Source organism: Mesoplodon densirostris, chromosome 5, assembly GCF_025265405.1.
Source record: "Mesoplodon densirostris isolate mMesDen1 chromosome 5, mMesDen1 primary haplotype, whole genome shotgun sequence".
NCBI lineage: Eukaryota > Metazoa > Chordata > Mammalia > Artiodactyla > Ziphiidae > Mesoplodon > Mesoplodon densirostris.
The window spans coordinates 93121471-93141072 of record NC_082665.1 but is presented as its reverse complement, the minus strand read 5'-3'; the positions used below and the strand labels follow the sequence as shown (position 1 = coordinate 93141072).

At 36.1% G+C, this 19602-nt stretch overlaps 2 protein-coding genes across 2 annotated transcripts in view; both read right to left on the bottom strand.

Annotated features, from left to right (window-relative positions):
- Positions 1-1584: 1584 nt before the first annotated feature.
- LOC132490494 (DNA-directed RNA polymerases I, II, and III subunit RPABC5-like) lies at positions 1585-1806 on the bottom strand. The gene has a single exon (XM_060098836.1). It carries the CDS (start codon positions 1804-1806, stop codon positions 1585-1587), a length of 222 nt encoding a protein of 73 aa, XP_059954819.1.
- A 5109-nt stretch (positions 1807-6915) lies between these two features.
- Positions 6916-19602, bottom strand: part of SEC62 (SEC62 homolog, preprotein translocation factor) — a 28598-nt gene continuing 15911 nt past the window's right edge. The window contains exons 5-8 of the mRNA XM_060099111.1: positions 19378-19470; positions 16498-16558; positions 12172-12291; positions 6916-8136 (exon numbers count right to left, since the gene is read on the bottom strand). Coding sequence (XP_059955094.1) covers positions 7667-8136; positions 12172-12291; positions 16498-16558; positions 19378-19470 — 744 coding nt within the window. The 3' untranslated portion in view covers positions 6916-7666. The remainder of the gene's footprint in view (positions 8137-12171; positions 12292-16497; positions 16559-19377; positions 19471-19602) is intronic.

The following is a 19602-nucleotide window of genomic DNA, read 5'->3' as shown; positions in this document are numbered from 1 at the left end:
GTTATTTAATAAGTCACTTTGGTTGGAGCCTGAGGGAATCACTAGACATCTTCAGAGTCCTTGCATATGCTGTTTTTAAGAAATAAAATTTACAATCTGTCTTTAGGAAAGAGACTGAATTGGAGGCAGGCTGGAAGGTGAGGTAGAAGCAAATGTATAGGAGTTTGAGAAGTGGGGAACTCTGAGGGTTCTACTAAACAGTGAGAACAAAGTTATTAAGAGTTTCAGTCTTGTAAACCTTGCAGAGCATATGCAACTAGAGAGCAGGGATGGAGATGTGATCTGTCTTACTTGTGCAGCATCTAACAGCTCTTTCTAGTCGTGAAGTCTGACAGATATTGTATAGACTATATATTCAATAAATGCAGACCAGTTTCTACATACTCATTGCTATTTTCTTCAGTTGTAGACTAATTTGTTAGTAATCTTTACTTTTTCTTTTCAGTACAAACTGCTATAATTGTAAGAGGTAAAGATATGGGTAAGTTAACCATTAAATCCTCCTCATCTAAATCCCTCTTATGTTGATCATCAAACACATCCTAATGTGAAATCTTTGTAACATGCATTTGGCATATACTTAGTCTCAGGTTAACATTAAGTTCACAATTTGAATCTTGAAGTTGATGAACAGAAATACACTTTAAAATCATAAGCTGGTCAATGATTTGTTCTTCTGGAAAAAATGTTAAGTCTGTTGTTTCGCACATGTTCTTTTTCCAGATCAGCAATTTTTGCATATTCTAAGTGCAAGGTACTTGCACTTATTTAATACATTTTCCCACCTCAGTAAACACACGGTTACACAGCTAAGAGTTTAGAAGTATAAACGTTAAGTTTTAACAGTGGTTGTCCCTGCAGGGTAGATTTGGGGGTTTTCTGTTTCCTTATTTTTGCTTTTAAGTATTTTCTGAGTTTTCTGTAATAAGAAAATAATCTCTATTTTAAAACAAGAGGGAAGTTTTGGTTAGAACACGTAAATTTAAGAACTATTAGAAATATTCAGAGAATCTGATGGTCGCTCCAAGAGCCACATCTTCTCCTTCCCTCTAGACTTGCCCCTCATGAGCCCATTTCCATGTGGTTAGTATAGTCTAAGATGCAAATTTGATTGTGGCACTTCCCCACTTTAATTCCCTCCAAAGGTACTTCAGGGTCACTGTTCATTCTTATTATCCCGTGTAAGTCGGTCATCTTTCAGTTCCAAGGGACAGAAGCCTCACAAAATAGTTTAAGCAAAAATGAGGAATTTGTTCACTCATGTAACTGAAAAATCCAGGCAAGGCTAGATCTAGGAGTTCCAAGATGGCATTGTCTTCTTTCCTGGTTCTGCTTTTTTCACGTTGGTTTTCTTTCTAGGCAGGCTTGGTCCACCTGAAGGAAACACAGCCATTGGTGTCTCCAGGCCCACTTGGTCCTTAGAACTCTAGATCCTGAAGAGAGGACTTGGATTGGTCTGGGTTGGGTCATGTGCTCTTCCATGGGGCCAGTCACCCTAGAATGGAATGAGGAGACTACAGAAGAGGAAGGAGTGTTCCTCAAAGGAAGAGATTTTAGGCAAACCATGACTGGGCTCCAGAGCCATCACTTCTGCAGGGGTGCATAATTGAGCAGCTTCTCAGGCAGGTCCACGTGGGCCAGTGGCATGCAGCACTGCAGGGAGTCCTCCTGGGTGTACTGGGCTTGCAGCAGCCCCAGGCAGGCCTCCCACTTGTTGCTGGCGATCTTGCTACACGTGAAGCAGTGCACAGGTATGATCACGGCAACAGCACAGCATCTGGCTGGTCCCAAAGGCTGTCCCACCATGGAACTTGCTAAATGTGTGTTAATGAAGTAGACATGAGCTGTGAATCACATTAAATACTAAATTATGCTAAATTAAGTATCATTGGCCTTTGAATATGTTATAGTCTCACTTGATATTGGTGTATCTGATTAGCTAGGTAAAGGGGTCTTACCTTGGAGTCCACAGACCTCTAAGGGATTTGATAAAATTCAGAGGATATGTGAACTTGGATGGGAAAAAAATTATTTTTTTTTCACTAGACCGTAACTGAAATTTAGTATTTCCTTTGATTATAAACGCATACAACAATGCAGAGTTGTTTTAGGCAGTAACGTGACTTCGCCACTAACAGAAATCAGGTCTTTTCATATCACATTACAGTTGCAGAGATCTCAATATATTGTTCATGCTACTTCAATGTCATAGCAGTTATTAAACTCTGCTAGATCTGGTTATTAAATGAACATATATTACTGTACCACACACATACATATTTTGATAACTTACACTTCAACATAATTGGTTTTGTAATGCTATGCATTTTATTTCCTGCACTTAAAAACATTATTCAGAGAAAGGATCCATGGCACAAAAAGTTGAAGTGATCTAGGTATTCACTTAAAACAAGATGAGACCAAAGTGTGATGATTTGACTCCAGAGAACCTTAGCCCACTTGACTCTTTCTAATGCCATGCTGAAATAGAGATGAGGAGCCTTTTGGACAACCCAAAAACTACAGACCTATGTGTGATTTACTTTAGTTTCAGAGGGTCTCTGGGCTAGAAGAGTGGAGTAAATGCATTTGGACCTACTCAAAAACTTATAACTAAATGCTGGAGACATTGGCTTAGGAGCTTGCTAAAGAAGACAAATTTGTTTCTTTGTGTGGTTATCTGCATAGGTATCTACCAGAATAGGATTTTGGTTATCAAAACTTGTCGGGCAGAAAATCTACAAACAACAAATGCTGGAGAGCGTGTGGAGAAAAGGGAACCCTCTTGCACTGTTGGTGGGAATGTAAATTGATACAGCCACTATGGAGAACAGTATGGAGGTTCCTTAAAAAACTAAAAATGGAATTACCATATGATCCAGCAATCCCACTACTGGGCATTTATCCAAGAGAACCATAATTCAAAAAGAGACATGCACCCCAATGTTCATTGCAGCACTACTTACAATACCAAGGTCATGGAAACAACCTAAATGCCCACTGACAGATGAATGGGTAAAGAAGATGTGGTACATATATACAATGGAATATTACTCAGCCATAAAAAGGAACAAAATTGGGTCATTTGTAGAGACGTGGATGGACCTAGAGATTGTCATACAGAGTGAAGTAAGTCAGAAAGAGAAAAACAAATATTGTATATTAACTCATATATGTGGAATCTAGAAAAATGGTACAGATGAACTGGTTTGCAAGGCAGAAATAGGATACAAATGTAGAGAACAAACGTATGGTCACCAAGGGGGTAAAGCGGGGGCAGGGGTGGTGGTGGTGGGATGAATTGGGAGGTTGACACTAATATGTATAAAATAGATAACTAATAAGAACCTGTTGTATAAGAAATAAATAAAATAAAATTCAACCCCTCCCCCCCAGAAAACAAAAATAAAAACAAAACGAAATTCTTAGGGCATGCTCTGTAAGGTTGTGAGATACTTTCTAATAATGTTTGGGGACAAGGACCTGTCAAAGAGGTAAACTCTTCATCAGAATTGTTCTCTAGGAATTTCTCTGGTTTACTGGTCTTGGTTCCCAATAGGAAGCAGATGGTTCTTAAATTAAGACACTCTGAGGAGATACTAACAAAGATGTGGGGTGTAGGGGAGCCACAAGAGGAGGGACAATAGCTTCAACAACTCCAGGCTAGTATCAGCAGAGCTGACATCACCCCTTGGCCAGAAGGGAAGAGAACAGGAAGTGGCAACTCGAAGGAAAGGAGTGAAGAGAAGTTTAGAGGAAGTGGTAACCTTTGACTATTGAGGGAGCCCATAGTGGGAGAGCAGAAAGAAGAGGTTACCCTGACCATCCTCAGATCTCCAGCTAGGACACTCCTTAGCCACACCCACCCAGAAGCCAGGAGGCGAAGCAGCCCACTGCTGTGGTGTACTCATAAGTCTCTTGAGGGCAGAGAGCAGAGTGGAACTGGAGAGGTAGAGATATCCAGCACATTTGGCAAATCCCTACCATAGCACTTTTCACACTATCTGATGGTCCAAGAGGGCCAAACTTTTTTTTTTTTTGTGGTACGTGGGCCCCTCACTGTTGTGGTCTCTCCCGTTGCGGAGCACAGGCTCCGGACGTGCAGGCTCAGCAGCCATGACTCACGGGCCCAGCCGCTCCGCGGCATGTGGGATCTTCCAGAACCGGGTCACGAACCCGTGTCCCCTGCATTGGCAGGCGGACTCTCAACCACTGAACCACCAGGGAAGCCCCGCAAAACTTTTTAAAAAATTCATGGCTACACCTAAAATTCTGGCACGTTGTGTTTGGTATTACTGAACAAATGGACAAAGAACTGAAATACTGCTAAAACAAAGAGTAAAAGGAAACTACTACATAAAATTAGGAACTAAGCATTTACTTTCAGACAGAATGGATATTTAAAATGTTATGGAAATACTGGAGCATGATTCAGCAATAAATCCTATTCTGTAGATCAGACAGATATGTCCACAGCTTTATAATACAATTAAGTACAGCTGTTCCTTTTTTGTGGATTCTGTATTTGTAAATTTGCCTGTGGTTTAAAACTTTTGTGGTGCTTTCACAATCATGCATAGAGAGGTGAAAAATTTGACTTGTCCAATGCATATGTTCCCAGTTGAGGGTGACAAGTTGACATGCTGTGTCCTTGGTTCAGCTCTCTTAAACAAGCATCCTTTTCTCTATTTAGTGCATTGTTTTTTGCATTTTTGTGTTTTACTGGTGATGTTATTGTTTAAAGTGGTCTCCAAATGTAGTGCTGAAATGCTGTCTAGTGTTCCTAAGTACTAGAAGGCTGTAATAGACCATATGGAGAAAGCACGTGTGTTAGATAAGCTTGGGTTGGGCCTGAAGTTATGGTGCTGTTGACCATGAGTTCAATGTTAGTTAACTCAACAAAACAGAAAGACACCTAAAACAAATTTATGTATGGATTAGCTAGTGAAAATGTGGCCAGAAGCTCACACAATAACCCCAGTATTTCCCCGAGGAGCAATGATTCAGTATTTGTTAATTCTGTGTTGGTGGTGACTTTACAGAACCTAACTACATGAATAATGATGATCAACTGTACTTATTGTTTTCCAATTCCTCATAAAGATTCAAAAAAGAAAATTCAATTTACAAAAGATACAAGATGATTTTTCTATAGTTAGCAGCTAACTGGTACTCATAATGTAAAACCAGAAGGGGGGAAAACATTAAAACCCATCACCACTGCATAATTTTAATGTGATATATTAAAATTTATTACTTTTTGATAGTATTTGGCTAAATCCAAATTATTTCAATGAAAGTCATCTAGAAGGCCATATAGTTTGAAAATTAAAGAAATCAGTGGGAGGGAAAAGGAAAAACAACCTATTTAATACATTGACTTTACAATCACAAATGCATTATCTGGACTCAGTTTGTTAATTCAATCTTGCTTATTAGTTAAGTCAATTTATACCCACTCCACAATAAATCCTACATTATCCAAAAGCTTCATGCTTCTATTTACAGTAGCATAGCAAACTTGAAGTTTTTTGTTTTTTGTTTTTTAAATCACGATTCCAATGACTAATGTAAACAATTTTCCATGCTCTGGCATAAGAATAATGTTAGTCAACAAAGACAGCCATCTATTATTCTGAGAAATGTAAGTGGCAGTCTTTTGATTTTTTGTTTAAAGTATACAACCTTGAATAGTAAAAGAGCTGAAATTTCTAACTTGCTTTCTAACCATAGTAAGAATGACATTTTCCCCCAGGGACCACCAAATATTTATAAAAATTTGTACTAACATTCTTTAAGAATCCATACATATCGATAAGAAGGACTTTCCTGCCATGCTCCAAATGTCTTAAAGGTTAGACACAGTACATATATTATAAAGAGCTTAAGGATAAATATTGAGTGCCTGGGCATTATCAGAACAGTAAAGGTTAAATCATTTTTATTTCTGAAAAACACTTTTGGTACCATTATCATATCCCCAAATAGGTATTAATGCTACTGGTGATTAAGAAGCTCAGAAGTTATAATTATGCATCCCTTTTGGGGAAATAAAGCAGAAGAGCTCTGAAAATGTGAGGGGAAAACACCCAGGCACTTAAATCAATGAACACTTGCTAGGAGGAAACTTAAACTGACTGACTGCAGCCTTGATAGAGTTGCATTAACATCAAACAGCCACATTTCTGTCCACTTAACAAGGAATACTATAAAGAAGCAAACAAGCCATGTTTAACAAAATGTGTCAGTATACAGAAAGTGTACTTTTTCACAGTTAGAAAAATTTAACATCTTTAGTCTAACACTTAGGTGGGAAACTGCCTAAAGAAAAATGAAGACCTATACACACCACCTATTTCAACTACAAAGCAAAATGCTCTCACTGTGACTGAAGGAAAATAATTTAATATTCATTATCATTTTATAAGAATATAACTCCAAGGAATGATTATGCTCAGAAGTAAACACATGATTTTTCCTAAAGATTTTTTTTGTAACTAAGGTTTTCAAGACATGAAATCAAACTGCAAAACTAGTTTAAAGCAATTAGAGTCCAATGGTTCTCTTATGTTTGCTTTCATGTTATTTTAAATTGATATTTTAGAACAGTAAATTATCTTTCATAGCAGTCCTCCTGGTCTGATAATACAGCACCCCATTTCTGAATGTAGAGATTTAAGATAAATCAAAATGAACATTAAGGCGTACAAACAGCTACTTTAAGTCTGCTCTTATTTAATAAGGATCGTTTTAATTCATATTCAAATACATGGAATGTTGGCACAAAACTGAAGCTGCTGCAGAAAGATCACAGATGTTTTGTGGGTTATTGAAACTTCCGTTTCTCTAAAAACATATGCTTAAATGGTCTTAATTTTACAAATTTAAGTGTTGAGAAAATGTCTAAATAAGAAGTCAATTAAAATAAAATGTTTATTTGTAAATTATGTACAGAATACATTTTACTTTATGACAAGGAAATGGGAAGAAGAGCCATCACCTTCCAGCCAATGCTGCTTGCTTCCTCTGTTGGAGATGGCCATCTTACTCTGAATCAGTCATACAAATCAGTTTGGATTTCCTAAGTTGGAAAAGGAGAATTTGTCGTTAAACTAAGTGTTGCTGCATTATTACTAGTTGGCTTGTTTCCACAAAATGCTTTTGAACCTTGCTAACTCAGAATCTTGGAAATTTTCTGGTATAATTTTATAATCAACAAAAGCTAAACTATCAAGAACAGTAATTTAAGCATTTCACCTTAAAGAAACTGTGAAATGGCTACAGAACTATGCATAATCTGAAATGTTGGTGTTTGTTTTTATCCCTTTTAGTTATTTTGATTAGTCTAACAGTAAAAAGCCATACAACTATCAAAAAATGTCATTAATGTAAATGTCACTGTGGAAAGTGCACCTTTGGTAACTATCAAAATAAATGAGACCTATTTACTGTAAAATTATCAAATAGATAAAACTTACAAATGGCTTTAGACTGTACCAATAATAGTATTACATGAAATGTGGGGCTGAATATAACTGCTTGGATGTCAAATCCACTTCAGTAAATGGATTTAAAGAATGCTACAAATGTCATGTGTACATTATGATGATCAGCCAACCTAGAAAATCCAACCTCTTGCACTTATTTAGTCCCCAAATTAGCCAGATTATGATTTTTCATGTGAAGATTTAGTTGTTTCTCCATCATTGTCTTCTTCTTCCTCTTCTTCACAATCTCCATCTGTTTGCTGTTCCAGTTCCTCTTTTGTGATCATTTCAAAATCATTCCCATTTCCACTACTGTGTTGGGACCGGTCATCTTCTCGCCTGTCACTGTCTGTGTCTGAATGCCGTTCTCCACCTGAGCCTTCTGTTCCATGATTTCCTGGTCCTGCTTTTCCGTCCTCATCTTCCTTTTTCTCACTGTCTGACTTTTCCTCACTGTCGGACTTCTGCTGCTTTTTGGTTTCAGACTTCTCATCTTTCTTTAAGTCTGCTTTTGGTCCTTTATATTCATGTGTGTACAGAGGCCTGAAGGAGTCAATGAAGCCCACGTCAGCAGTCAGATTTGGCAAGAACCAAAAATGGTGCCTTCCTCCAGTTATGAGCCAAATGATGAGAAATAGAATGCAACGAGCTGTGGGAGAAAAATTTCTCTAATTGAATAATTCAAGCATTGACTCAGAAAGCATGGAATATTTGTTCATGAAAAAGTGGGAAAACATTCAGAGTTTTATTATTTGCATATTACATGCACCTTAAGTATAAACAATTAAATCCTAGTTTAGCAGCTATCAACAGTATTCTAGGCACAGAGCATTCTTCTCTGAACTTGAGGGCATAACGCTACAATGCCATTCAAAAAATTGCTTTTATAATTTTTTAATTCGGGTGCTATTTCATGGATATACTTATGATTTATGCACTTTGCTATGTTATAGTTCAGTAAGCACAGCTGCCAGTTGGACCCTGAAGTACACATGAGATCACGGTAGAAGAAAAAGGAAATAAATGCAGGATGAAGGATACCTTAAGCAGCCTTAAAAAGGAGAAAGCAGGCCTGCACCATGACTTCCCTAGACCCCAGACACTTTTGCCTTTGTAAGGCAATTCCTTCATTAAAAAATATTAAAAATTCTGCTTTCCCGACCATACTGGTACAAATAAAAATATAATCCTGCACAGGTTCACTATGGTATACATGTGTATATATTATTACTTTTGATTTTAAAAGAAATGAAACAATTTCCGTGGGCCCCTAAATGTATCATGAGTTCAAGGCATGTGCCTACCCTGCCTAAAGGATAAGTCTTCTAAGAAAAAATACTTTTGAACAATAAGATAATGTTTTACTAAAAGTTACGAGTTTCTTAAATAAGTATATAATTTCTGTTTATTTTAAGGACCAACCTTCTCCCAATATTAGGAAACATACAATGCTAATGAAAGCCAGATTGCTTCAACAAATAGGTTTGAAGTTACTCTTTTAGAGCAATATATGACAAAACTGCAGTTTAGATAATGGAAGAAATTGAGAATTTTAAAGTTTATAGTAATGAGCTATCAGAAACACAAACCCCAATATTTCATATAGTTTTCTCTTAATTTACCAAACATATTGAAGAGCTGAGTGAGTGATTTGCCTGGTTTTTCTTTTTCTTTTTTTTAAGGTCATGATTATGTGAATGTTATGGACTAATCAATTATGACAGGCTTTTTGGTTTTATTTTAGTTTTTGTTTTCCTTACTGATAATTATATCATTGTTTTCAAATAAGACCTGAGAAAAGCTCATCTATGTTTCTTCCATTATATTGCTTTGGACAAATAAAATGGTTATAGCTGCCTTGACTTTTATAAAGCAGTAATTTCTATTTTCACAAAAGAACATAAATATTCTGAAAGACTGTGTGTGTATACATCAGTATCTTTTGTGGTACAACCAGAAAAGGCAAATATACTTTGAAATTATGGAATAATCAGTGAATAAACCCCACTGAAAAAAATAATGAACATCTCTTAAGGAGGCTGCATATTTTTCCCTCCAAATAGAATTATGATGTTATGATAGGCTTTGAAGGGTTGTTAAAACAGACAGTTCATAATATGAAATCTTGCCTCAAATCCAAGAAAGAGCAATATCGAAATGGCAAATAAAATCTAAATTCTAATGCCATATATAAACTGGGTATAGCAGAATTCTAACATTTTTTACAGTTTTTCTCTATGTGGCAGTAGATTATCACGGGCAAAAGGAGAGGAATCATGAGAAAACCGCTGTGATATGTATTGTCATACCACTTCTATACTAAAAGTGACATATTTAGAAAATCGGCAAAGATCTTATTTTAAATGGCAATACTAAGAATATGTATTCAAAGTAGCACCAAATATAATTTTGACCAATATATAATACTTCATGACATAATATTTAAAAAATCTCCAATTTATAAGTGGGGTAAAGATCAAAACCATTTGAAAGTATATTTGGAATTTTCCAAGAGAAGCAACATTTTCTAAGAGAAGCAATGAAAACGTTGGGTTTATTTTCTGATTTGATTCACAAGACTATTTAATGCACAATGCTACTTAAATCCAGTGTATTTAAAATGAAAAATTATAGAAAACATTACTGAAGAAACAATACTTTAAAAAGCAAAACAAGATAACCATAAATTACTGCGAATATTGGTTTAAATAAAAGATAACCAAGTGGGTTAATTCTATTCAGTGGAGTTAAACCTTTGCTGAAAAATTTCAAAGAGCTTCTAAATTTTCAGAGATTTGGGAACCAGAAGACACCAACTTGATTAGTATATTTAATGGCAGATAAAAGTTTATGGCTTCTCATTCTTGATGCAGGTAGTACACTACCACGAATTACCTGCTTCACACTCTTAGATATTATTTCTTGGCCTACAAGTGTGCTGTTACATGCAGAAACTTCAGGGGCTATTTTCAAGGTGACTAAGCTAGAGGAAGGAAAAACTGAAAGGTGGATGAAAAAGCCTTCACACACAGTCAGAGATTCCAGAAAAAAATGGAGGCCCATAAACAAGATGAATTGAATGAAAATACTCAATGAATTCCTGGGTCCAAGGGTGGTGGCACCAACTCAGGACACTTTGATGCCCAGGGTGAAGGGATGTGCAGAGGGAAACTGCTTAGGGCTATAGCTATAATGCTTTATAAACATAAGAATCTATTACATTATATATCATAGAATCTCAAAGTAACACACACCCTCCTCAGATAATCTTGGCCAAATCATGTCCTCTAAAAACAGATATTAAATCATTAATGTGGATATTTAAAAACATTTCTATAAAGAAGTACTCCTATATGTCCTGGTGGAAAAGCTCATTTGTCATTTGAGGAAAACAATCAGAACTTAGTACCATATACCAACATAAGCTCTCGATGGTTCAAAGAATTATATATAAGGTTAAAAAAAAAATCACTAAAGAGTTTTTAGACAAGCATAAAAAAATTCCTATTTCTTTCCCAAAATGAAAAACTAAATTAGACCAGTTTACCCTATACAGGAAAATCTTCAAAGACTAGAATTTTAAGCAAAGTAATACTTGTTTTTTCTCTTAGTAACATGTTCATTGTAAAAAATACAGACAAGGGGCTTCCCTGGTGGCGCAGTGGTTGAGAGTCCGCCTGCCAATGCAGGGGACACGGGTTCATGCCCCAGTCCGGGAAGATCCCACATGCCGTGGAGCGGCTGGGCCCGTGAGCCATGGCCGCTGAGCCTGGGCGTCCGGAGCCTGTGCTCCGCAACGGCAGAGGCCACAACAGTGAGAGGCCCGCGTACTGTAAAAAAATAAAAAATAAAAAATAAAAAAAATAAAATACAGACAAGTGTAAAGAACATTAAAATCATTCAAAACTACCACCACCATTTACATTTAGGTATACTTCCTTATAGTCAAACCCTCCTTGGCACTATTTCCATTTCAAACAAAACAAAAAAAAGTTCCTAATTATATAAGCAAAAAATACCACATTATCTTAATTTTATCATTTAATAACTGGTGATGAGTATTTTTCATATATTTATTAATCAATTGTTTTGAATTTCCTCTTTTGAATTGGGTTTTTTTTATATTGTTATTTTAGCTATGAAAGACCCCAATCATCCAGAAACATAAAATAACATTATTTACATTTTCTTGTTGATTTTTAAAAAGCATTTTACAACCTGTTAATGCATCAAGAATTTATCTTGGTACATGGTACAAACTGATTTTTACTAAACATGGCCTATCAATTGTTTACAATCATTTACTGTATAAAATGTAAATGTTTAAAATAAGTTTCATTTGCCTTAGGTAAAAAAAAGTGTTTACTGAAAGTATTATGTCTAATAAATGATCAACCACTGTAAAAATATTGAAGTCCTTGTGGTAGTTAAATCTTAAAGCATAACTATTTGCAGACTGAGACATATTAAATCCTTTCATCACAACAGACCAAATCTAATCAAGCACATACACTACTTCAAGCCTGAGTCAGTTTTGGGATATGACCCAAAAAGTAGGCCCACATATTTCTTGATTCACTTACATTAATTTTGCTGTTAAGCTTTACTGAAGCTCCAGATTACAGTCCAAACTGCTCAATATCTACCTCTTACCGAGGTCAGTCTTACTAATAACAATACTTACCAACAGCAAGGAGAAGAATGCTGGCTACAAAACAGCCTGCACCCACACTGAGGTAATAAACACCTACTCTCATTTCTGCTGGCCAAAGAGGGAAGAGGGTGGCTGCTATCACTGCAATCACTGGAACAAGAAATGAAAAAGTTACATACACAACCTTTAGATTAAAATTTTAAATGGCTTAGTTGCCATAACAGTGAATATACTCCTAGGGGGAGAAATAAAACATAACCATATTGAAACATACAAAATTGCCAGTTTTATAGGTAAAAAATTGTGGATTATCAACCATTTCATAGTTTAACTACTATTTTTAAATTAGGATTTTTCTAGTATAAATTATATATAATTAGAAAAAAGTATTGTCTAAAAATGTGAGACTGTTAGCTCCTTAAATGATCAACTCCTGCTGCTGTCAACCTTATTTCTGACTATAACATATCTGTCTATCAAATAGGGAAGCTTAAAGAAACAGCAACCAAACAACAGAACTAACCAAAAATGATTCCAAAGATCCCTCCCTGGAGATTGGTTCTGGGGTGAAGCTCTGACATCTACCAAATGAAAAGCTCACCAGGAAATTCTGATACAGATCGTTTCTGTTAGTTAGGGAAGCTGTATACAAGCATCTCCAGTTTTTTTCTAAGTACAGTGGGACCACATGGAACAATCAAAAGAAAGACCTGGTTTTTAGGTATTTATAGCAAAAGAGATCAGGATTCAAATTCAAATTCTAGCTATTTCATTTATAAGCTAAGGACTGGATTTATTATTTTGAATGGGATCCTATGATCATATTGATCAAACTTGTTTAACTGCTATTTTTTTCTACTTGTTAAATCATTCCCTCCCTCTACTCCTATACCCTCCCCTCCCCCCCACTAAATTTACAGGAATAACACATACCTATGATAAGAAGCAAAAAAACCCCAAAATAATAAACAAACAAAACCCCCAAACAGTAAAAGAAAAAACAATAAAAAACCAAAAGGCATAATGTGAAGTCTTCATCCAATTCTTGGTCCATTCCCCAGAGGTTAATTACTATGATTTATTTGTACTCCCAGAGACTGCCTATATACAATTAAAACTAGCTACACAGAATTTTTTTTTTTTTACAAAAATGAGCTTATAATACTCTTACTCTTTTACAGTGTTCATTTAATCTATTCTAGATATCTTTTCGTGAGTACTAGTAAGATTTAGTCTTATCTAATTCTTTAAAAGCTGCATGATATTCTGGCATGCAGTTGTACTGTAATTTATTTCACCATCCTCCTACTGAGGGACTTGATCTGTTTCCAGTTTTATCCTATTATAGACAAGAGGGCAACAAATACCAATGTACATGTACATGTGTGCAACTGTGATTACAGCACAGGATAAATTCCTTGAAGTGTAACTATTAGGTCAAAGGGTAAAGGCATTTAAAACTTGAAAGATGTTTGCAGACGACATGATACTATACATAGAGAATCCTAAAAATGCCACCAGAAAACTACTAGAGCTAATCAATGAATGTGGTAAAGTAGCAGGATATAAAATTAAATGCCCAGAAATCTCTTGCATTCCTATACACTAATGATGAAAAATCTGAAAGAGAAATTAAGGAAACACTCCCATTTACCAGTGCAACAAAAAGAATAAAATATCTAGGAATAAACCTACCTAAGGAGACAAAAGACCTGTATGCAGAAAATTATAAGACACTGATGAAAGAAATTAACAATGATACAAATAGATGGAGAGATATACCATGTTCTTGGATTGGAAGAATCAACATTGTGAAAATGACTCTATTACCCAAAGCAATCTACAGATTCAATGCAACCCCTATCAAACTACCAATGGCATTTTTTACGGAACTAGAACAAAAAATCTTAAAGTTTGTTTGGAGACACAAAAGACCCTGAATAGCCAAAGCAGCCTTGAGGGAAAAAAACGGAGCTGGAGGAATCAGACTCCCTGACTTCAAACTATACTACCAAGCTACAGTAATCAACACAATATGGTACTGGCACAAAAACAGAAACATAGATCAATGGAACAAGATAGAAAGCCCAGAGAAAAACCCATGCACCTATGGTCAACTAATCTATGAGAAACGAGGCAAGGATATACAATGGAGAAAAGACAGTTTCTTCAATAAGTGGTGCTGGGAAAACTGGATAGCTACATGTAAAAGAATGAAATTAGAACACTCCCTAACACCATGCACAAAAATAAACTCAAAATAGATTCGAGACCTAAATGTAAGACCAGACACTATAAAACTCTTAGAGGAAAACATAGGAAGAACACTCTTGGACACGAATCACAGCAAGATCTTTTTTGATTCACCTCCTACTAGAGTAATGGAAATAAAAACAAAAATAAACAAATGGGACCTAATGAAACTTCAAAGCTTTTGCACAGCAAAGGAAACCATAAGCAAGACGAAAAGGCAACCCTAAGAATGGGAGAAAATATTTGCAAACGAATCAACGGACAAAGGATTAACCTCCAAACTATATAAACAGCTCATGCAGCTCAATATTAAAGAAACAAACAACCCAATCCAAAAAAGGGCAGAAGACCTAAATAGACATTTCTCCAAAGAAGACATACAGATGGCCAAGAAGCACACGAAAAGCTGCTCACCATCACTAATTATTAGAGAAATGCAAATCAAAACTACAATGAGGTATCACCTCACACCAGTTAGAATGGGCATCATCAGAAAATCTACAAACAACAAATGCTGGAGAGGGTGTGGAGAAAAGGGAACCCTCTTGCACTGTTGGCTGAAATGTAAACTGATACTGCCACTATGGAGAACAGTATGGAGGTTCCTTAAAAAACTAAAAATAGAATTACTGTATGATCCAGCAATCCCACTACTGGGCATATACCCAGAGAAAACCATAATTCAAAAAGATACATGCACCCCAATGTTCACTGCAGCACTATTTGCAATAGCCAGGTCATGGAAGCAACCTAAATGCCCATCGACAGACAAATGGATAAAGAAGTTGTGGTACATATATACATATATACAGCCATAAAAAGGAACGAAATTGAGTCATTTGTTGAGATGTGGATGGATCTAGAGACTGTCATACAGAGTGAAGTAAGTCAGAAAAACAAATATCATATATTAACACATGTACGTGGAACCTAGAAAAATGGTACAGATGAACCGGTTTGCAGGGCAGAAATTGAGACACAGATGTAGAGAACAAACGTATGGACACCAAGAGGGGAAAGCCGTGGGGGAGTGGGGATGGTGGTGTGCTGAATTGGGCGATTGGGATTGACATGTACACAATGATGTGTATAAAATTGATGACTAATAACCTGCTGTATAAAAAAATAAATAAAATAAAATTCAAAAATTCAAAAAAACAAACCTTGAAAGATATTTGCTAATGGCTCTCCTAAATATAGTCTGAGGGATTTGGATTAGAATAAAGTGTCAATGCATATTTCTGAATAGACACTTTGTCCAAGTGTATTAGGAGCAACCATGACATAAATTCCTTGAAGTAGAATAGTTGAGTCAGTGTGTATACATTTAAAATTTGGAAGATATTGCCAAACTGCCCTCCATAAAAAATAAAATAATGGACATATCATCAATTATTGGAGAGTACTGGTTTTTCTTAAGTGTTGGACCTTCACTAAGAGTAGGTACTATTAAACTTTATAATTCTCTTGATAATCAGTTACTTTAATTTGTATTTAATATGAGTGTGATTAAGTATCACTCACAATTATTGGTCACTGTATTTCTTTCTTTTTTTAAATAAATTTATTTATTTATATTTCATTTTTGGCTGCGTAGGGTCTTCGTTGCTGCATGCGGGCTTTCTCTACTTGTGGTGAGCAGGGGCTACTCTTCGTTGCGGTGCGTGGGCTTCTCATTGTGGTGGCTTCTCTTATTGTGGAGCACGGGCTCTAGGCGCGTGGGCTCGGTAGTTGTGGCTCACAGGCTCCAGAGAACAGGCTCAGCAGTTGTGGCACACAGGCTTAGTTGCTCCGTGGCATGTGGGATCTTCCCGGACCAGGGCTCGAACCCATGTGCCCTGCACTGGCAGGCAGATTCTTAACCACTGCGCCACCAGGGAAGTCCGGTCACTGTATTTCTTTATCTGTGAGTTACCTTTACCATTTTTCTAGCAGGTTGTTAATCTCTTAAAGATGTAGTGCAAATATTCTCCTCAGTTTATCATTTATCTTCTGGCTTTATTTAAAGTGTACTTTAAAAAAATAACTATTTTATGTTAAATATTTTCTTTCTGGCTTTTGCATTGTTTATATTCCTTTCTAAATTTTAGAGATTGTACTTACCAAGGATTAATCCCATGACAAATGTTTTAAAGTGAACTGGGTCATAGATCCACACAAATACCTAGAAGAATCAAGAAACCTCAGTGCTTAAAGTTCTAAGGCTACATTACAACAACAGTTACTTCCAACCTCTTAACATATAAGAACTACTTTTAAAGTTAAACAAATTCCAAAGACTGTTCCTTTAGTAGCAGTGTTTCTTTTGGTATCCATTCAGTTAAAAAATTATTTTAAAAACTATAAATTACATAACGCAGTTAAGTACATTTCTATGTACTTGCATGCTTTTAACAGTTTACTCCTGTGTGCAAACCATTACTTATTCAAACTAAGGACCAGCAATTGTACAGCCTTTTTGTACTGGCATGAGTAGAGTAGAACCAACCAGTCTAAGAGCACAGTTATGATAGATTCCAGTCAGGCCCTATTAAAGATCCAGCAGCTCTCAATTCCACCCAACTGATGAGAAGCAAAGAACCATTATTAAAGATCTTGCTCAGTGAACATAAAGATTCTACGACTCCCTGCAATAATTTCATTGCCAGCTCCCCACGGAGGGTCTGTAGCCACAAAGCTGGGAACCACTGCTTTAAAGCTTACTTTATAAAACAGAAATTTACTTCATTTAGAATAATCAGAACTCTGTTCACCATCCATAAAACTCTTAGTTTTATCTCTCAGTTTCTATAAATAACAGTACTCTTCCATTTCCTGGTTCTATTTTGACTAGCGCTCTTGGTTACTGCTTTTTGATTTGCTTCTATTTCTAACATTCCTCTTTTTTAATGCTGCGCTTTTATCCTGGAAATCGGATCCACAGACATCACTTCTGCCATTTAGCATTCTAAAGAAACAAGTTTTTAAAGACGTTTCCCATCTTTAAAAGTTTCAAGGCCTGCTTCTTTCTACAGAATAAAATCTTAGCCTTTTTGGGAATGCAAGTACCCATGCTTTTGCTCAGGAAAAAGCTTCCTTTGTCTAACAGGTCTATAACTCCTTTGCAGTGTACCTGGCAATCTACCAGTCATCCTTCAAGGCTCAGGTCAAGTGTCCAGAATCTCCAGACCCTTCTTATCCTCTCTTGATTAAATTACCTATCCCTAATTGGTATTCTCCCATCATAATACTCACCATGCTGTAATACAGTTTAGGCATGTACTATATTATACTGTACTGTATAATATACACAGTGTACCTCAGAGTTATTTCCAGTTCAGGTCCAGATCACCGCAATCATGCATTTTTTTGGGGTTTCCCAGTGCATGTAAAAGTTATGTTTACACTATATTATAGTCTACTAAGTGTGCAATAGCATTAAGTCTAAGAAAACAATGTACATACCCTAAGTAAAAAATACTTTATTGCTAAAAAATGCTAACCATCACCTGAGCCTTTGGTGAGTCTTAATTTTTTTGCTGGAGGAGGGTTTGAAATATTGTGAAAAATACCAAAACGGGACAGACATAAAGTGATCAAATGCTGTTGGAAAAACGGAGTTGATAGACTTAATGCAGGGTTGCTGTAAACCTTCAATTTGCTGAAAACAAACAAACAAACAAACAAAAAAACTTTATCTCTGAAGCACAATAAACAGAAATACAATAAAATGAGGTATGCCCATACCATGTTTAAACACCTGTATGCTTGCTAGACTATAAGAGCTTCCAAGAAGATAATTTTATCCTATTTATCATGTTATTCCCAACACCTATAAAAACGACTTTGCATATAGCCAATGCCTGATGTTTAACTGAAGGTATTTGCACTTTCACATTAAGAAAGACCTGTGGTCTTCTATTACATTGGTTCTTAAGCAGGGGTTCATATCAGAATCACCCAGGGATACATTATACAAAACACACACACACATCCATATACACACTCACTTACTATAGATTCCACCCTAGAGATCTTCATGCGAGTATGCCTGGAATAAGCCTAGTACACATGTTTTGTGAAAAGCCTTCCCAGATTTTCAAGCTCACAGCTCCAGGAACCACTGCTTTCTATTTATACTACTTTTGTATTAGGTATAGCAAGAAATTCACAACAACTCAATGGCCAGTATATAAGTAAATGTTTCTGTATTGGTTAAATGACTAAATTAAGTGGTCTTCATGGAAGGCTACAACCATACAAATAAGCCACTAAATTAAATAAATAAAAATGATCTCCTTGAGTAAAGCATCAAGTAATGTTGAAAATTTTAGACCCTTATAGTCGTGTGTCTAACTATAAGAGACAGAAACCTGTAGGTGTCCCTCCTTAACCACTGTACTTTTTTTCCTTTGATTCTAATGGAAATCTTATATTTTACTGGGCAAATGACCACCCAGTATAAAAAGCATATTTCTAAGACTTTACTGCAGGTAGGCATGACCATATGAGTAGGTTCTGGCCAATGGAATCCATGCAGAAATAAAATCGCCAGCTTCCTGGAAAGTATCCTTAAAAAGGAAGCATGTCCCTCATTCTCCTTCCCTCCTCTGGATGCAGATATAAGGCTGGCAGTCATTTTGCACCATGAGGTAATCTTTACTAACTGCCTCACACAGGCGGAAAAGTTCAGATCCACCATGGGGCTGCCGTATCTGCTTACCCTCTGATTTCATTAATGAGAGAGAAACAAGTATCTCATTTGTTTTAAGCCACTGTTATTTCATGTTTCCTATCTATCATAGACAGCTGAACCCGACTCGGATTGATTTCAAAAATTTTTTATGAATCTAAATTCAGAGACATTCACTTTTAAAAAGTAGATTTTGTATCTACATGGTTAAATTTATCTGAATTACTTCTTTTCTTAGTGAAGGCATCAAAGATAATTCTAAAAACTCCTATGGAAAATTGGATTTCTACTTATAAGCTACATACTCTCACCTCATTTCCATCCAGAAAAACTTGATCATCATGCGGCTCAAGCTTGAATTTTTTCTTAGTTTCCTTCTTTTTGGGAGTTCCAGGAGTTTCCTCCTATTAAAAAGCAAGTTGAATAGAAGAAAACACATTATCAAACAAGCAAAAAGCAATGTAACATCCATATAGTCAAAAGTTTCACTATATGAGACACAGAAATCAAAATTCTCAACCAGGGTATTTGTAAGA